This window comes from Leopardus geoffroyi, chromosome D3, assembly GCF_018350155.1.
Source record: "Leopardus geoffroyi isolate Oge1 chromosome D3, O.geoffroyi_Oge1_pat1.0, whole genome shotgun sequence".
NCBI classification, from domain to species: Eukaryota; Metazoa; Chordata; class Mammalia; order Carnivora; family Felidae; genus Leopardus; species Leopardus geoffroyi.
This window is the reverse complement of record NC_059339.1, coordinates 17,903,171-17,921,978: the sequence shown is the minus strand read 5'-3', so window position 1 is coordinate 17,921,978 and position 18,808 is coordinate 17,903,171. Positions and strand designations below refer to the sequence as shown.

The following is an 18,808-nucleotide window of genomic DNA, read 5'->3' as shown; positions in this document are numbered from 1 at the left end:
GTGGTAACCCAGAGCTACAAATAGTAGATAGTGTAACAAAGCCTCATTATAGCAGGGGAAGAATACTGAGAAAAGCTCAAGATGGAGAATTGGGAGCATGTGTATAGGCCACTTAAATGCTCTCAGCCTCAGTTGCCTTACACGTAAAATAACAACAGTTACAACAGCAACAAGGAAGCTATGAATACATAGTGAGTTACTATTTTTTACAGTGTAGCTATAGCAGATTCATGGCAATGAGAATATCTTTAGTAAATATTCAGTAAAAAAAAAAAAAAAAGTATAGTAGAACCACTTTGTCAAATGAACTATAAAAGAATTAGGTTAACTTTTAAAACTGCTTTTTGTATTGGGGCTTCTGGGTGGCTCAGTCGGTTAAGCATCTGACTTCAGCTCAGGTCATGATGTCACAGTTTGTGGATTTGGGCCCTGCATCGGGCTCTGTGCTGACAGCTCAGAGCCTGGAGCCTGTTTCGGATTCTGTGTCTCCCTTTCTCTCTGCCCCTCCCCTGATCACACTCTGTCTCTCTCTCTCAAAAAATAAACGTTAAAAAATATTTAGAACCTCCCCCCCCCCCCCCCCCCCCCCGCTTTTTGTATTAATAGTCTAATTCCACTGAGCAGTTAGGCACTGATTTGTTAATGTGGCAAAAGCATTGATTCAATGACAGTGATGTCCCTTTGATCGCAGGTTTAGGAAACGGAATGCCAGGCTGATGGCACATTCCTTCATGTTTTACAGATGGCTTCTTTAAGCAGCCCCAAAAGCGAATTATATTGGCATAGTTTACCTTTCTTGTACTACTTTTTGAAGCTGTGTTTTATACCGGCAAAAAGGAATTCTACAAATCCTCCTCCCAGAAATTAGACTGTGCTCCTAGGTTTTCCAGACTTTTCATACCATGAGTTCTTTTCTCCAACAGTGTGTTCTCACGGAGAGTTTTAAAGATTCTGGCTGCTAAGTATTTTACTTGGGAAGAGTTTAGCTCTAAGAAAATATTACTGCTTTCCATAGCACAAAGAGCAGCCAAGTTAAGTTTAGTGAATGATCTCGATTCAGTGCTGTTGCTTATCTGCAGGGTAGTAATCAAACACAAATGCAAAAAATGGCTGATTCACACAGTGGGTTGCATAATTGTTTTTTCCAGAGTCAGGGAGAGGGAAAGATCTTGCGGAGTATTTGTCTTATTTGTGTCTAGCCCATCCCAAATGAAGTTTAAGTGGACATTTTTCCCTTCTCCCAAATCCATTTTACACTTGGGTGGAAATCAGCAAAGATAAACTCCCTGTTTTATACGTTGTTGCTTCTGTTATAAATTTTCCTAATACAGTTTTTGCCTTGAAATAAAAGTGGAAGCGATATTGTAGTTGGTGATGAGAGTGAATTCCTCAAGATTTCTGACCCCTTGGTCATTCGGCAGATGGCATCTGGGCCATTTGCTAGTGGGTATTGTAACCTGGGCAGATCAGAGCCCAGCTCTCAGTTCTTGATTTTGCCAAAACTAATGTTGTTCTTAACGTCATGGTTCACTGAGGCACATCCTGACTCCTTACATGCTGCCCCGTGGGTATTGGATAGGCAGCCTCTGTCGGGGATCCTGCAACTGCTGTAGAATCTGCGAGCCTCCTCCCGTCTCCTCTCATCTCTTTTCTTCATTTTCTCTTTGGAATTGGTTTCCTTCGCATTTAAAAATATAGCCTTTTGGGGGGATAGCCCTTTTTGTGGCTGTAGCCCTAGTGCCTAGACCAGTAGCAAGTTCAGAATGGGGGATTGAAATAGGGAAGAGGTGTCTGGAAACACTTCCCGTAACGTTTACATTTTGCACTGTTGGAGATTTAACAAAACCATCAAACAAATTGCACTTTAAAATTACTCCTTGAGAGAAACCCACGTTTCATTTTCATCACTTTTTTCTTTTTCTTTTTCTTTTTCTTTTTTAAGATTTTAAATAATCTCTGCACTCAACGTGGGGCTTGAGCCCACAGCCCTGAGATCGAGTCGTACGCTCCACTGATTGAGTCAGCCAGGCACCCCATTCATCACTTTTTTCTTATTGGAGCTGTTCTCTTGAGCTGTCCTTTTTCCATTTTCAGAATTCCACATGTTGAAAAGGATTCCAGTGATATAGTAGTTCCTGAACATGCACTTAAAAGTTGTTTTTTGTTTTTTTTTTTTCCAGAACCACAATGGGTTTTTACTGATTGATTCACTTTTTCATGTGGAAGCCCTTGGGACTGATTATGTTTTTTTTTTTCCCCCCAGAATGAAACATTGCCATAGCAATGTCCAGTCCAAATAGAAAATCTCAGGAATACACAGTATTATTTGAAAAACAAAACAAAGCAAAAAAATCAAGTGGAGGAAAGAGATAGCTTGTCCCTGCCGTGCTGAAATGCTCAGTCTGGGCACAGCAGAGAGAGGGTGGTTGACTCCTGTTTTCCTCTCTGCTCACTGACGTGTTTTTGAAAAAGCTGATTGGTTTTGGAGTACTAGCTTTAGCCACGGTAACAGATGCTAATAGACCTGCATAGAGATCAGAGCTGTTCTCATTTGTGCTAATTGGCCTAGGCACGTATTAGAGCTTTCGCACATAATACCTTGGATGTAAATTAGAAAGTGCTGAATTAATTTGAAGACCAGGTTCTTGAAGGAAATCCTGATGTTCACACCCTGAAAATATATGCAGGGGTCATAGTAACAGCAAGAAAAATAACCACGTACATACAATAAGCATTTTTTTGGTCCAGCCCTGTTTCATAAGCCCTTATGTGCAATGATTATATTTAATCATTATAACAGCACAGTAAGGCAAGAGTATGTCCCATTTTAAAGCTTAGGAAACACCAGTCCAGGCAGTAACTGGTCTGTCGAAGGTCACCCTTTTTGCGCTGTTTCACATTAGGGGAATGCTTTGGGTATGCAAGGTGGTGTAGCTCGTTTGATGCTTCCAGTAACACCTGTAAGCGGATCCTGGCCCCGTATCAAGCAAGGAAATTGAAGCTTCCAGAAGTGAAACCCCTTCTTAATGCTAACACAGCCAGTTAGCGTCCCAGCTGTGACAGGAGCCGGGCGGGGGTCCTTTCTCCACACCAGCCCACGTCCCACATCACACAGAAGAAGACTAAACATGTACTGAGCGGGCCTTCTGCTTTGTTGTCCCTGCCCTGCCGGTGGTGAGACCTCTTCAGTCCGGACTGGAAGGCCACTGCTTGGAAGCTGTGGACAACCCTAAAAAGGGCAGAGAGCCCTGTAAGGACAGCCTATGAGTAGGGCTAGTGGGCACCAGCCAGGGGGGCGTGCTCGCTTGATGGAGAAAAGCTCACGGGTCTCCAGCTCTTTCCCGCAGCCCGCAGTGCGCGACGCCACCACCTTTACTTACCAGCGGAGGCAAGGGTTCCGTCGTCTCCTCATTTTAGTTGCATAGACTTTTCCAGCCACTGTCTCCTCCCGCTGTAAATCCTCATGCCTGTGTTACCCCTCCCTTCTTTCCTCTGAGTCCTGGTCGCTACGAGAGGTCATTCCCTCAGAGGGCCTTCCTGAACGTACCAGCCGGGGAGAGCAAGACCTCACGACGCCTGCATTTTCGCTCAGCACTTGGCTTACGGCAGCGTAGCGTTGCTTCCATACACCGTGCGGTTTCCTGGTGCACAAGACAAGTGCCAGCAGCGGCTGACACTCGCGAAGAGCCTGCCTCACGACAGGCATCGCTCTAAACACTTTAGGTTCATATCACCACATTTGTCCTCCAGACAGCCCTGATGAAAGCAGATTCATTGTTATTCCCATTTTAGAGGTGAGGAAAACTTAAGGCCCAGCAAGTGTAGGTGCAGGTCTCCAAGGTTATGCAGGTGATACCGGGCATAACAATCTGTTCTAGTTCTGGGGCCCACGTTCTTAAGCATTGCATTGTTCTGTCTCTGCATTTGGGGGGCACAGGTTGTATGCCAGGCACTGTTCCGGGGCTTATGAACTCATTTCATCCTCACAGCAGCCCTAGAAAGTTTGCCCAGGACCATCAGTGTAAGTGGCCCAGGCAGGGTTTGGACCAGGGTCTAATTGGCTCTGGAGCCCATGCTCCAAGCCCCCACATCACACCAGTTATGTTTGATTTTTGGTCTCCTAGAAGTCTCTGCTTTCTGTTAGACTGTACACCCCTTGAGAGCAGGGCCCGTGCGTGGTCACCCTTTTTCCCCCCTTGCCTGGTAATGAGCCTGCCTTATCGTGGCTACTCAAGAGCTGTGTTGTGTGAATGAGCGACCAAGGTGGTAAAGTGGGTTAGGAACCATTGAATCTTCTAAAGGTGAAATTAAAAAAGGAATAGTTTCCTCATTTTACAAATTATGTAAGTGTTTTGCCCCATCATTAAAATTTCCTTGCCATCCAAGGAAAACCTGAACGAGGGAGAAGCTAGAGACAGGAGAAGATAAAGTCCCATCGTGGGCCCCGCTTCCACCTTCGTGTTTAAGATTGGAAATGCTGGCTCTAAACAAAGCCTTCCGTCACTCCCTGCCCCATTCGGGATTTAGAGAACACACTATTTAATTGTGGTCAGAGAGGGGTACAGAGGTGTCGCAGACCTTGCAAGAAAACCAGCAGCCCGTGGTTGTGGTGCCATCTGGAGATGGCAGGTGGTATTGCCACTCTTCCAGTTCTAAGCCCAGGTTGGAATTCATCTTGGAGAATGCATTTCCTGTTGAGTCACTGAAGTCCCATTTCGTAATTGTTTCTCTGACTTCATGCTTTGATCAAATCAGCAGTTGTTTTCTGTTCCTTATGTTAAAAAACGACAACAACAAAACACAAGACCTGCTCTACATTCAGATAGCTAAGTTCAATTTGGAGCTGTTTTACCAATCATAAAGCTTTGATTATAAAGTAATGTGTGTGGGATGAAAGCAACCTATCGTGCTGGGGTGTTCAGCAGATACCCACATTCTCCGGGGGAGGGGGCCGTGGCTCAGGTCTGTTTGGTGGAGAAGAGGGGCAAGGTAGGTTTTCCTTCTGCTTTCTGTGCTCGTTCACAACTGCACTGTTGACAATTCGCTGAATGGTGAGGGTTCAGGGGAAATTAGGTGACATCCTCAACTCAGGCCCTCAAGAGGCCAGGTTTATTTTGCCGTGATTGGCGTAAGGGGTTGTAGTTAGCCTGGGCAGAATTTAGCCGTAAGAATGAACGATCACTTCATTCATGCCTTTTTCCCGTTCTTCAGGATGGCAAACTTTTTCTTCTAATTTTTTGCGGGACAGCAGAACTGAGCTGAACCTTAAACACCCATCTAATCCAGATCTTTGCCTTCCGCTAAGCAGTTGAAAACAGACATTGTTTGTCTCCTCCTTAAAAATCCCCAACAAAGGAAAATTCTGTTTCTCACTTGTTCCACTGTTGAGCATGACTTTTCACTGGCAAGTTCTAAATTTTTCGTGAACTAGTTCCTTAAAATCTTTTTTGGTGGTGAATTTACTTATTTGAATACATTAATACTTATTTAATACATTTTAATATTTTAATATATTTTAAATATACAGACAATTTAAAATATATTAACATATTTAATGTGTTTTACTCTCTGTATGTAAAAAGATAATTACTTTAAACTTGAACCTTTTCACAAACTTAAGTATTACTTAATGTCTGGTTTTCTACAGGATTCTTGGTGCTATTCGGCTTAGTTGTTACTCGGTTCTTCCTTCATAGAGGGTTTCTCTTAATCTTTTAAAACTCATGTCTTCCTCTGTCGTAGTGTCTTATTGTCCCTTCCGTCTGATGTTCTTCCCATCCCCGACCCCCTCTACCATGCAGGCACATCCCCATTTAAGATACGGTGAATATCCTGTGTGTCTTCACCAGTCAGAAGCATTTTTTAAACTGCTTCGTTGAGCTACAGCTCACATACAGTTCACCCATCTAAAGTGTACAATTCAGTGGTCTCGATTTATTCACAGATATGTACAACCATCCCCAGAGACCATTTGCGAACATTTTTCATCACCCCAGAAGGAAACCGTGTACCCATTCACTATCACTGTCCTGAAGTCCCCGGCGCTAAGCAGCCACTAATCAACTTTCTCTGTGTATTTTTCTGTCCCGGACATTTCATATACACAGAATGCTACGATATGTGGACCTAGTTTTTTTTTTTACTTTGTGTAATATTTTTGAGCTTCATCCATATTGTAGCATGAATCAGTACTTAATTCCTTTTTGTGGACAAGTAATACTCCATTGTATATAGATCTATCATATTTTGTTTATCCATTTCTCAGTTGCCGGGCATTTGGGCTGTTTCCACATTTTGGCCTTTATGAGTAATGTTGCTGTGAACATTCACATATGAGTTTTTGTGTAGACATATATTTTCATTGCTCTTGGGTTACCTTAGGAGTGATGTTGCTAAGCCATATAAACTCTTTTTTTTCAACGTTTTTTTTTTTTTTTTTTTTTGGGACAGAGAGAGACAGAGCATGAACGGGGGAGGGGCAGAGAGAGAGGGAGACACAGAATCGGAAACAGGCTCCAGGCTCTGAGCCATCAGCCCAGAGCCTGACGCGGGGCTCGAACTCACGGACCGCAAGATCGTGACCTGGCTGAAGTCGGACGCTCAACCGACTGCGCCACCCAGGCGCCCCTAAACTCTTGTGTTTAATCACTTGAGAGCTGTCAGACTCGTTTCCAAAGCAGCTGCACCATTTTATATCCCCACCAGCAGTGTGTGGGGGCCCTGACTGTCCCACATCCTCGTCGGCACTCAGTATCTGCCTTTTGATTATAGCCGCCCGTGGGCGTGAACTGATGCTTTATTGTGGTTTAGATTTGCGTTTCCCTAATGACTAAATAATACTGAGCGTGTTTTCATGTGCCTTAAAACTAGTTGTATATCTTTCTTGAAGAAATGTCCAGATTCTTTGCCCATTTTAAAAATTGGGTTATTTTACTTTTATTGTTGATTTGTAAGAGTTCTTTATAGCTTTTCTTTCCATGTCCTTTGAAACACAAAGCTTTAAATTTCCATGAGGCCAAATTTATCTTTTGTTTCTTTGTAAGGTTTTTCTGTAGTAGATGTTACAGAACTATTACGTGTATTTTTATTTTCCAAACGTAAAACTAGAGAAATCATGATGTTTTAAACACTGCACCATCCCAAGAGCTCTGGTGGGTGGCGTCTCTCCCCTCAAAACCCGTGGGCTCCACGAGGGCTCATCACCCCAGTGCTGCCTCTCATGGGGGCCTCGGTCGTTCTCCCTCTTTCTTTTAAGTATTTCTATATGCTTCTAGTCAGAGAGTTTTGAATTTAACAGAGAATTTAGAATAAAATGTCAACTACTGTTAAATAAAAGTGGGGACGCAGCATTTTGGAGGCCTGGTGGATGTTCTGATCTTTAATATCGCACTCCATTTTAAAAACAGCGGCATAGAGTCGACGTGCAGTATTCCGCCTTTCATCCAAAGACCAGTGTGTGTTCTGTTTATGCAGAGCACGTCTGCAGACCGGATGGTCAAGGGAGGGTGATCGTGAAAGGTCCTACCTCACGTGGATCCTCTCGCTTCCTTTCCCAACAGGTGTGGCAGATCCCAGAAAATGGACTCACCCTTTCCCTGACCGAACCTGTGGTGATTTTAGAGGGCCACTCGAAGAGAGTTGGCATCGTGGCCTGGCATCCGACTGCCCGCAACGTCCTTCTTAGCGCAGGTGGGAGCCGAGCAGTGGGGGAGGGGGCAGTAGCCAGTGCGTTTTGATGTGTGCTCCACAGCTTTGAAGCAGCTCATTAGGAATCCATGCTGAGGTGCTGAGATGCAGCGGTTCTCTAGCCTGCCTGCACACCTGTGTGCGTGCGTGCGTGCGTGCGTGTGTGTGTGTGTGTGTGAAGGCTGCATTGGCAGTCTGACTCAAGACTTCTTGCTTAGAGAAATGAACAGATACGTGCTTACCTATAAATCCAGCAGATGCACGGCTCCTGCTGGGGCCCTTCATGGACCACAGTTTTAGTTATTCTTGATAGAGCAGGAGGATCCCTGGTGGGAGCCCTGGGTGCCAGCTCTGATGTTGTTGCCAACTTTGGGGTGGTCCTGTGAGGCAAATATCCTCCTTCCTTTAAAAAGATACTTTCATTTTTCTCCTTATACAAGGAGTACATGTATGTTATAGAAAATATACAGAAACGAAAGGAGAAAATAAAAATCAGTTGTACTCCTGCCACCCGCCCAGAGGGAACATCATTACCATGTCCATGTTTCGCTCCACAAGGTACTTTTTTGCACATACCTGAGTGCTGTCTCCCGCAAAGATAGGTTCAGACACTTTACTTGTGACTTGCTTTTTGCACTTAGTGGTACACTGTAGTCCTCTCCATGTGCCATTGAATGTTCTTCCTGTGATATGTTTTTTTAAATGTTTATTTATTTATTTTGAGAAAGGGCAAGTATCAGTGGGGGAGGGACAGAAAAGGGAGAGAGAGAGAGAGAGAATCCCTAGCAGGCGCAGAAGTGGACGTGGGGCTTGATCTCACGAACCGTGAGATCCTGACCCAAACCAAAATCAAGAGTCCAGCGCTCAGCTGACTGAGCTACCCAGGCTCCCCCTTTCTTATCATATTTTTAACGACCTCAGTGATAGTCCATTGTCTAGACATCTTCATTTATGTAATCAGTCCCCTATTTCTGGACATGGAGGTTTTGGCTTGTGTTCTTACGCTGCTGGACAGCACTACAGTGAACCCCCGAACCAAGATCTAGCGTTCTTGGTTTGCCACTTGAGTAGTTTCCACGTTTTACCCTGCAGGAATCTCTTTGTCTCCAGTTTGAGATTTTGTCTTTTATAGAAGCCATACAAAGGTCACAAGGGAGCGTCATGGGATGATGGAAAAATTCTATATTTTGATTGTGATGATGGCCACACATATGAATGTATACACTTGTCAAAATTTAGCACATGTATACTAAAAATGGGGGCGTTGGATTGTATATAAATCATACTTTCATAAAATTGACTTACAAAAAAAGAAATACTAATGTGAATGGTAGAATTTTTAAAATCTTTCCCCTCACCAGTACAAAGGAAGGGGGCAGTTGAGTTTTTAACTGGGAATAGAGGGTGTTTATAATGTAATAAATTTAAAAACTTAATACCACATGTACCTGTTGAAACCAAGGACTTCTTTTCAAAACAGATGCTACTTAGAATTCTCTCCTTTTTTAAGTCACAAGTGACTATACCTGGGAACTCTCCTCATATTCAACTCAGTCCAATAAGGAGAGAAAACAGTTGTAAAGATGGAAGTCAATCATGGAAAATTTCCTGCTGCCCTTCTCATTGAGGTCAAATATAGGGTACTGTCAGCAGACTCTCCCCATTCTGCCTTTTACAAGCAGAGGAGAATGGCTAATTGCTGTGTTGTGCATATTTTAAGACTACGTGATCTATCCATGGTGGCTGAAGTTACCTGTTTGCCTGTGGTGTGCAAGGCAGAGGAGAGTCAAGTCTCATCCTAGGGTTTAGCTCCAGCTTAACTGTCGTACAAGTTTGTTTCCAGTCTTCTACTTCTGGCCCTTAGACAGCTTGGGTGCCTGGATATCAGTGGCTGATTTTTCTGAAGTGCTTGTAAAATTGGCTTATTGGCAAGAATTTATCTTCAGGATATCCATCCCTTATTTACTTCATCCTTAACTAATGTCCTGGAAGCAACAAATGGTGCCACTTATTACAGGGTCCTTGGGGCAGATGCTTGAAGGAATGTGGAATTGATGAACAGAGGGGTGTGGCTGAGCCAGCATTGTGGCCTCTTTGGGGATCAGCTTCCAAATCCACATGCCTACTTGATTATAGTTTGGGCTTCTCAGATCAGCCCAGCCTTGACCTATTTTTCTCCCCTTTTAAAGATAAAGATATGTTGTGAGCACATGGTTAGGTCATCCTTCAATGTGAGGCCATGTTTTACAGCATCGTTGATTTGAATAACGTGCTGTGTCACATTTTTGTTGAGTGCTCTAGACGGTCATTTAAACTCTCATTTTTATTTCCTCCGGAAAAGAAATAAGTCGTATTCATTCTGATGTTGGTTTTACTAGAAAAGGAAACACATGATCACTCGGGGTCCATCAGCCCATTAGCTCTTAAAAAACATAGGATTCTGTTTTCTTAGAGTTCTTTGTTTGGTTGTTACTTTTTGTGTGTTTCATATGAAACCAAATGGAGCAAACCATGTTTTTCCTTTAATACATTTCTTTTATATTCATGTGTTTTTTCTTTGTCACTTTGGTTTTTAATTAGCGGCCAATAAAGTAGGGCCTCCCGGGGCGCCTGGGCAGCTCAGTCGGTTGAGCATCTGACTTTGGCTCAGGTCATGATCTTGAGGTCTGTGAGTTCAGGCCCCGCATCGGGCTCTGTGCTGACAGCTCAGAGCCTGGAGCCTCCTTCAGATTCTGTGTCTCCTTCTCTCTCTGCCCCCACTCCCCACCACTCTCTGGCGCGTGCTCTCTCTCTCTCTCTCTCTCACTCACTCAAAAATAAACATTAAAAAAAATAAAAGTAAAATAAAGTAGGGCCTCCCCGTGATCAGCATCTTCCTGTGTCTGTGTCTCCCTGCTGTATTCCTAGTTTTCACAAGCGCGCTGCTGTATGGGTGTTTCTCATCTCTGAGGAGCATGGTTTTGTTTGCTTTCAGGCTGTGACAATGCCATCATCATCTGGAATGTGGGGACGGGGGAAGCCCTCATAAACCTGGACGATATGCACTCGGACATGATTTACAATGTAAGCTGGAACCGGAACGGCAGTCTGATCTGCACAGCTTCCAAAGACAAGAAAGTGAGAGTGATCGATCCTAGGAAGCAAGAGATTGTTGCTGTGAGTATGCGAAGGGCAGAGCCGCCCGTGTTTGTCCCACTTGGGCGAGGGCGAGCTTTGCTTGTTAAGGCAGGCGGCAGAGGCCTCGCGCCCGCTCCATGGAGCCTAACTGCAGACGCCGGACCGTGAATCCGCACAGGCTTGTACAGGCTTCTTCCTCCCAGTCACACTTCAGAGTTGTGTATCCCACAATTTACACAAGCCGTACCTCTCCCTTGGTGACCATTTTCCACAAAGAAACAAAGTTTTTATCGGTTCACTAGAATCCTTAAGAATTTACCAGTCTAGATCAGCTAACCCAGATAGTTCACTGCGTTTCTGGCTTAGCACTGAGTATTGATTGCTTCATTGATCCCCGCCCCTTCCTGCAACCATTGTCAGACCATGTTACAGAGATGCCACGGGTATCTTATCAGCTCGGTGTCTTAGTTTCTTCCACCCAGACTAGGCCTCAACAAGTCACCTGTCATGACAGAAAACTTTGGGACTTGAGCTGGGGTTGAAGCTGTAGGTGCTGGACCCCAGAATGTCCTGCGTCTCCCCTTCTCTGGGATGTGCTGGTCCTTTGGCAGTATTACTTCTTAAGTTGGGTGACAGCCACAGCTCGTACTTGTCGAGCACTGGGGACTTGCCTGGCCCTGTGCAAAGTGCTTTCTCCAGTAGAACCTTTCAGGGCTCACTACTAGTGCACTCTCAAGGAACAAATGAATAAAGGAAGGGGTTCACTGAACTAGACTTCGCTGTGTCCTGCGAAATTGGTGGAAACCATAGGGTATATCCAATCTTCAGGTTATCCCCTGGAGAAACAGACATCTGGTAGAGTCCTTTCATGTGTTTTATTTTTGCAGCATGGACTTGGGTTGACAGCAGGGCATGGTGGAAAGAGTGAGGCTTTTGAGTCAACTCCTGGCAGTCTGCTTGCTCACTAGCTGAGGGACCTTGGCCAACTTACATAGTGTTTCTTTGTTTCCTCATTTTGGGAGGAGCAGTGGTTAATTCTCTCTCTCTCTCTCTCTCTCTCTCTCTCTCTCTCTCACACACACACACACACCTGGCAATCAGGATGAATGGCATGGAGGCATGGGTTGGATTCCGTGTATAAGCCCCCACTCCACCTTTCTTTCTCGCAGTTTGAATATAATGTGCCTCTTGCTCTTTGCCTCCCAGGAGAAGGAGAAAGCACACGAAGGAGCAAGACCCATGAGAGCCATCTTTCTGGCTGACGGGAATGTCTTCACCACTGGTTTCAGCCGCATGAGTGAGCGGCAGCTGGCTCTCTGGAATCCGGTATGCCCCTTCCCAGCCTTCCCACTGGCTTATTACACTGAGCTTTCTCTTTCTGAGCAGGTCTTTGGAGGGGGGTAAGTAGATTATAGGATTCTTAGTGTAGTTTTCTGAACTCTTGTCTGTCTTAAATTGGATGTGACGTGCTCATCCTCACTAGAGACTTATTGCTAAACGTATTACTAAAATGCATTCTTGACGCTCCAAAGTAGTCTGTGTTGGCTGTATTTTTTACAAAGAATGCACGAAGAAACGGTGTTTTGGACTTGGGAACCAAGTTCTGAGCTTTATTTTATAAAGAATATGACCGAATGTTGAAATCAGAACAGTCATGCTTAGGAAAACATTAATAGCATAAGTGAAAAATAAACTGTATATATGGTACAATCTCAGTGCGCGCGCGCGTGTGTGTGTGTAAGGAAGCAGACCAAAATGGCAATTGTTTCTGCCACCCACTGGATTGTGGGATTGTGGAATATGGGATGATTATTACAGTGTTTCTGTAACTTTAACTAAAGAGCACGTATTTATGTTAGGAAAAAAAATGTTAAAACATTTTTCATGTTTATTTTTGAGAGAAAGTGTGAGTGGGGGAGGGGCAGAGAGAGAGAGAGACAGACAGACAGAATCCGAAGCAGGCCTCCAAGCTCTGAGCTGTCAGCACAGAGCCCGATGCGGGGCTTGAACCCACAAACCACAAGATCATGACCTGAGCCGAAGTTGGACGCTCAACCTACTGAGCCACCCATGTGCCCCAGAAAAATTTCTTTTAAAACAGAAAATAGTCACAAAAGAGAACTGTCTCCTCTTTGTCATGGAATCACAGATGTGTGCGTTGATTAGGTTGTCAAATGGGCACAATTTTCAGTGGGTTGGATACCGTTTAGTATCCCTTTGGTATTTACATGTATGAATATTATATATGTGCATCGTTCAGACTTGCATTATTCTAGGAAATGGCTCACTTAATAAAATAATGATTCATCTTGTAAAAATATGGGTGAAATACAAGTATATAGATAGATACAGATATTTGTATTTTCTTCCCAGAAAAATATGCAGGAACCAATCGCTCTTCATGAAATGGACACTAGCAATGGGGTGTTGCTGCCCTTCTATGACCCCGACACCAGTATCATTTACTTATGTGGAAAGGTAAACAGTCATTTTAATGTTTTATATTCAGTTTAATCTTGTAAGAGGAGAAGTTTATCCTTCAGAGATTTAGTTGCTGGGCAATGCATTGTATCATATTAATAGTCTAATTTAGATGATTTGTGTATGTGTCTTAAACTAAAATAAGGACGGATGTGTGTTTTGGTGTGTTTTAGGTCTTGAGCCTAGACCCTTTGAGCCTGTCATTTGTGTGGTGATAGCACACCATGTTTAGGACTCCTGAGTACGCATCCCTGAGGACAGCAGGGATGGGGCTCGGGTGTTGGGGTGAACACTGGCAGGAATGTCTTCACTTGGGCACTCTAGTGAGAGAAAGAGGACACCCCGGTGTCTCTTCACCTCTGGTGCTGTGTGGTTGAGGATTTTAGATCCTCTCTAATGGTATCAGGAACAAGTAGCCAGTTTGCCGCATCTGATGCTGAAATCCATTGGGTAGCCCTAGAGTGGCATTAGGTGTTTATTACCACGTGCCATGGACCTGTAAAGAGAATAGCGCTTTTTGGATAGGAGCTTTTAAAGGCCTCAGAGACTCTCCAGGGGGTTCTTGTTCCTGGAGTTCAGCATTAGGGCCCTGGGCTTGAAAGTATGTGGCCTGACTGAAGTGTCAGGAGGTGACAGTTCTTATAGGAAGACCCCACACTGAAATCAAAAAGCGTACCTCCTGCCTTATCTCCACCTAACTACAGTGTTTGCTAGCTTTATTATTATTTATTTTTATTTTTATTTTTATTTTTAGTGGGCAGTAACCTTAATGTTCCTTAGTCTTTTGTAGATTCAATTTTTCTTAGACTTTCTGTAGCTGAAATAAATGAATTAATAAAATTGAAGCTGTTGCTGTATTTCCCCCAAACCTGCGTAGATAGCCCCTTGCTGAGTAAAGCCAGACATGTTTCGGTTCTGATAGTTGGCTGAGCTCTGCTTCACATTGTCCTGCCATCAGCTGCTTCGAACCCGGGATCTTGTCTGTTTCCTTGAGAGTCATTTTCAGATGTTCACAGCTGCCATAGACTGCATCAAAACCAGTAACGGGAGCGATTACCCAGATGTTAGCAACACTAGGTGGAAAGTTATTTTCAGTACACAGGAAACAGTCTGTGTTTAGCTTGTTTACCATCACTTTAGATATTTATGTTATCGAAACAAGTGGAAATCATGAGAACTGAGACACTTGGAAGGGCACGATCGCATATACACACACATTTCCCCTCCAGCAGGCAGCATTGCCTTTGCCGCTCAAAGTGGCATAACTGTGGGACAGCTAGTTCTGCTTAGAGACACTCGCGTACGCTTCCGACCTCCAAAACTATCTGACCTTTCTAAGAAAAATTATCCTAGAATTTGGTACATTGCAACAAGACAGCGCTGTCTTCTGAAGTTAAGGAATACTCATGTTTTAGTGAGTTTCTTCATTATGAATGAAGAATTATTATGAATTGTGAATTAATTATTAATTAAGGATGATTAAAGACTCTTTGTTCTTAATATTTCATTCTTCTACAAATCTTACTTTTTATTATTGCTTGATTGTCTGGGGTTGGCGCCCTCAGGTCTGCAAAGGACACCGTTCTGTGCCAGTCTTTGCCCTCTCCATGGTCCTCCTAGACTTTGTCTGTCTTTTGAAGTTGAATTGCGATGCAGTTGCTGGGCTGGAGGCGTTAACATTTTTGCCCTGACTCTGACTTGGCGTCCGGGCTCAGTGGAGAGCCTCCAGTAGGAGGCGGAGGAGACCATTTAAAAGACATGCTAGCATTTGATGAGTGAGGGCTTTGCCAGGAAGGGCAACCATCAGATCCTCTCCCTCTGGAGAGGAAGCGAAGGTTGGCCACTGAGGCCAAGTCCCAGTCAGTGCTGGGTTGACAGGGGAGAGAGACACCGCCTCATCCAGCTGCTTCAGGTAACGTTCAATGCGAAGTTTTCTCTGATTTCTTGTAGGGTGACAGCAGTATCCGCTATTTTGAGATCACAGATGAATCCCCGTATGTCCACTACCTCAACACATTCAGCAGCAAGGAGCCTCAGAGAGGGATGGGCTACATGCCCAAGAGGGGACTTGACGTTAACAAATGTGAGATCGCCAGGTAAAGAGCCGGTACCGGAAGATACGCAGGTTGTTTGTGCCCCGCGTGTTACACCAGAGCGATACAGCTGCCGGTAATGCCCTAGGGCCGCAGTCTTGTCTCCCCTCCATTGCACTGCGGAATTGGTTTCTTATTTCCTGTCCACACTGAGGAACACAGAGTTTTAGAGCAGGAAAGAACTTGCAAAATCGTGTCATGGAACCGTGCTTCAGACTGCGTGGCCCGAAGCACCAGTGATGTGGCTCAGCCAAGGCGCACTGCACACGTACTGACCTCGCGAAGCCTCCATCTCTTGTCTTCAGGCCGAGGCTGTGGCCAGTGTCCGCTGGGAGGCGAGCGGGGGCGAGCCTGCCCCTGAGATGGACCGAACAGATGGTTTTCCTGCCCGCTGTGGGGACAAACATGTTCCAAACTGGATCGTGGCCCTCACAGACCCTAGATTAGAGAAGGCAGAGACCAGTAGCTGGGTGTTGGGTTAGCTTGATTTAGGAAATGCAACTATGTTATAGAATTCCTGCCTGTCCATACTACTAGGGATTTTTTAAAAATTTTGTATTGCATAATGCCAGTGGTCTTCCCAAAGGGTAAGCTTTTTTCTCCTCCTAGTCAACAGGAGATACTCTGTGAGACTCACGAATGACTGGCCATTTAAAAACTTTTTTCTTAAGCTTTATTTATTTATTTTGGATAGAGAGGGGTAGGGGGAGATAGAAAGCCAATGCACGGGAGCAGGGGAGGGGCAGAGAGAGAGGGAGACAGAGAATCCCCAGCAGGCTCTGTGCTGTCAGCACAGAACCTGACGCGGGGCTCAAACCCACAAACCGTGAGGTCATGCCCCGAGCCGAAACCGAGTCGGGCGCTCAACCGACTGAGCCACCCGGGTGCCCCATGAATAACTGGCCGTTTTGAGCAACAGGATGACCAGCGCCACGCTATTGGGCCGGTGACCGTACCGCACGTTTGTACAACACTACATTTCTATGGACATCTGCCTACCTCTGTTGTTTTGGTCATACAGTTAAATAATGAGCACATCTTTTAAGTTAATTACTATAAGTTTCATTTTTAAATATACTTAATTTTTTATAGCTGGAGTAGTGAAAGAAAGATAATTCAAAATTATAGTTTAAACCAAACTCATCAAAATGTGGTTCAAAATAGATTGAATCCAAACTTGAGAGTGCTTCTGGTACTTGGGAAAGCATTTATTTTACTGTCATCTAAAAGTCAAAAACCTGTAAGCATAATCATTCAGGATACCTCCTACTTATTAAATGTTTACTGAGCATTCATTAATACATTGAGTACTTGAGCTGGACGTCAAACCCAGGCCAGTTTGGTTGGTTTTTGTTTTTGTTTTTGTTTTTGTTTTTGTTTTTGTTTTTGTTTTTGTTTTTGTTTTTGTTTTTTACCACTCTGCTGACTGCAGAGGTTTCGTGCTTTATGCTCCTAGTCCTTCCACATTTTGGATAATTTCAAATTTTTCTTGAGTGTCAAATATGATGCGGTTTGCATAGATGCCAAAATTGTAATCCTAGGATTATCTTCTTTTCCTTTTTTTTTTTTAATTTTATTTTTAACGTTTATTCATCTTTGAGAGACAGAGAGAGACAGAACATGAGTGGGGGAGGGATAGAGACAGGGGGAGACAGAATCCGAAGCAGGCTCCAGGCTCCAAGCTGTCAGCACAGAGCCTGACGCGGGGCTTGAACTTATGAACTGCGAGATCATGACCTGAGCCAAAGTCATACGCTCAACCAACTGAGCCACCCAGGCGCCTATCTTCTTTTCCTTTTTAAAAATCCTATTTATGCCAACAAATGTTCAGCCACTTCTAGTTGGCAGAAGACCTGGCATCCAAATCGTGGATGCTAATCCCATGTCAGGTGTTTGTTCTCTCCTGTCTGTTGACTTGGTCACTGTTCCAGAAGTGAATCATCGGCGGTGGTGGCGTTTCCACCACGGCTGCTCAGCCCTGAGGATGGGGGTTTGACTGCCCCAGCAGCATAGACCTCAACTCCTGGTTCCTGTTTCTAGTCCACCATTTCCTAGCATAGCTCCTCTTGGCTTCTGTTTTCTCATCTGGAAAATGGGAACACAGATTGTACCTCCTCCCCAGGGTGGATCGGCCGCGGTGATAGGCAGAGCATGTCGTATCCCATACAGGAGAGTAATTGTTATGAAGCCTGTGACTTGGCCTCTTATTTCACTTAATACAACTTTCCCTTTATTTCCCCCTTGAAGATTCTTCAAACTTCATGAGAGAAAGTGTGAGCCCATTATCATGACTGTTCCAAGGAAAGTAAGTGCCCAGTTTCTTAGGCAAATTTGTGTTTCAAAGACTTTCACATGTCAGGTCTTTCTTCTTCTTTAACTGAGGGTTTTCCCAAACTGTCTCTTGTAGTCGGACCTTTTCCAGGATGACCTGTATCCTGACACAGCAGGGCCCGAAGCGGCGCTGGAGGCAGAGGAGTGGTTTGAGGGGAAGAATGCAGATCCAGTCCTCATCTCCTTAAAGCATGGATACATTCCTGGCAAAAACCGGGATCTCAAAGTGGTCAAGAAGAACATTCTGGATAGCAAGCCCACTGCAAATAAGAAGTGTGACCTGATCAACATCCCCAAGAAAACCCCGGACACAGCCAGTGTGGTAAGGACCCCCTGAGGTGGAGGGGTGCGGTGCGCTTGGCTGGCTCAGGGCTTTCTTTCAGTGAATGAAAACATGACTGTTTCTAAGAACCTCCTTGGCCACATAACATTTTTGAGTTTGGCTCCATTAGCTGTCTTTGGGGTTTTTGTTTTCGTTTTTTTGTAATGACCAGGAGAGAAGTCAGTCTACGACCATTTTTAAGAGAGTGCACAGGAGCTGCTTGGGTGTTTTCTTAAGTGTGTCTCCCCAGACCGTTCACGTCCATCTTTGATTGGGGTGGAAGTGAAGCAAGAGAGCGTGGGGCCACAGATGCCGAGAAGAGGGGGTCCCGGGAGGCGAAGAGAGTGGTGCGAGGGTCCAGATGTCGCTGAGTGTTCCAGAGACACAGGCGTGTGGCGACGAGTGCAACTTAGCGAAGATGATCTTGGACCTCTTGGCAAGAACCATCTGAGCGGAGCGGTGGGAGCCGAAGCCTGACATTGGGGGCCCGCACGGCCACTGGGGATGCTGCTGCTAGGAGAGCAGGGTCTAGCCAGGGAGGAGGCGGCAAGGGGACTTGGCGGGCGTGGAACAGGATCCCAGGGGCCAGAGGGAGGTCGGTGAACTGTCAGTGAGAAGGTAAGTGGAACGAAGAGGCCAAGCGCCCGGAGGAGCTGGCACTTCGGCCATAACTAGGGAAGCCACGTCAGATGCCGTGGACTGCAGGGTTTCCAACAGGATCCGTTCCACGTGGGAGAGGCCGAGGCCTCTTTAGAAGAGTTAGCAAGCAGGGCAAGGG

At 44.9% G+C, this 18,808-nt stretch overlaps 1 protein-coding gene across 3 annotated transcripts in view; it reads left to right on the top strand.

Annotated features, from left to right (window-relative positions):
* CORO1C (coronin 1C) overlaps positions 1 to 18,808 on the top strand; it is a 77,091-nt gene that overhangs the window by 55,404 nt on the left and 2,879 nt on the right. For all 3 annotated transcript variants that reach the window (XM_045458253.1, XM_045458252.1, XM_045458251.1), the window contains 7 exons: positions 7,560 to 7,689; positions 10,661 to 10,842; positions 12,010 to 12,129; positions 13,177 to 13,281; positions 15,235 to 15,380; positions 17,625 to 17,682; positions 17,785 to 18,030. In XM_045458253.1, coding sequence (XP_045314209.1) covers positions 7,560 to 7,689; positions 10,661 to 10,842; positions 12,010 to 12,129; positions 13,177 to 13,281; positions 15,235 to 15,380; positions 17,625 to 17,682; positions 17,785 to 18,030 — 987 coding nt within the window. The remainder of the gene's footprint in view (positions 1 to 7,559; positions 7,690 to 10,660; positions 10,843 to 12,009; positions 12,130 to 13,176; positions 13,282 to 15,234; positions 15,381 to 17,624; positions 17,683 to 17,784; positions 18,031 to 18,808) is intronic.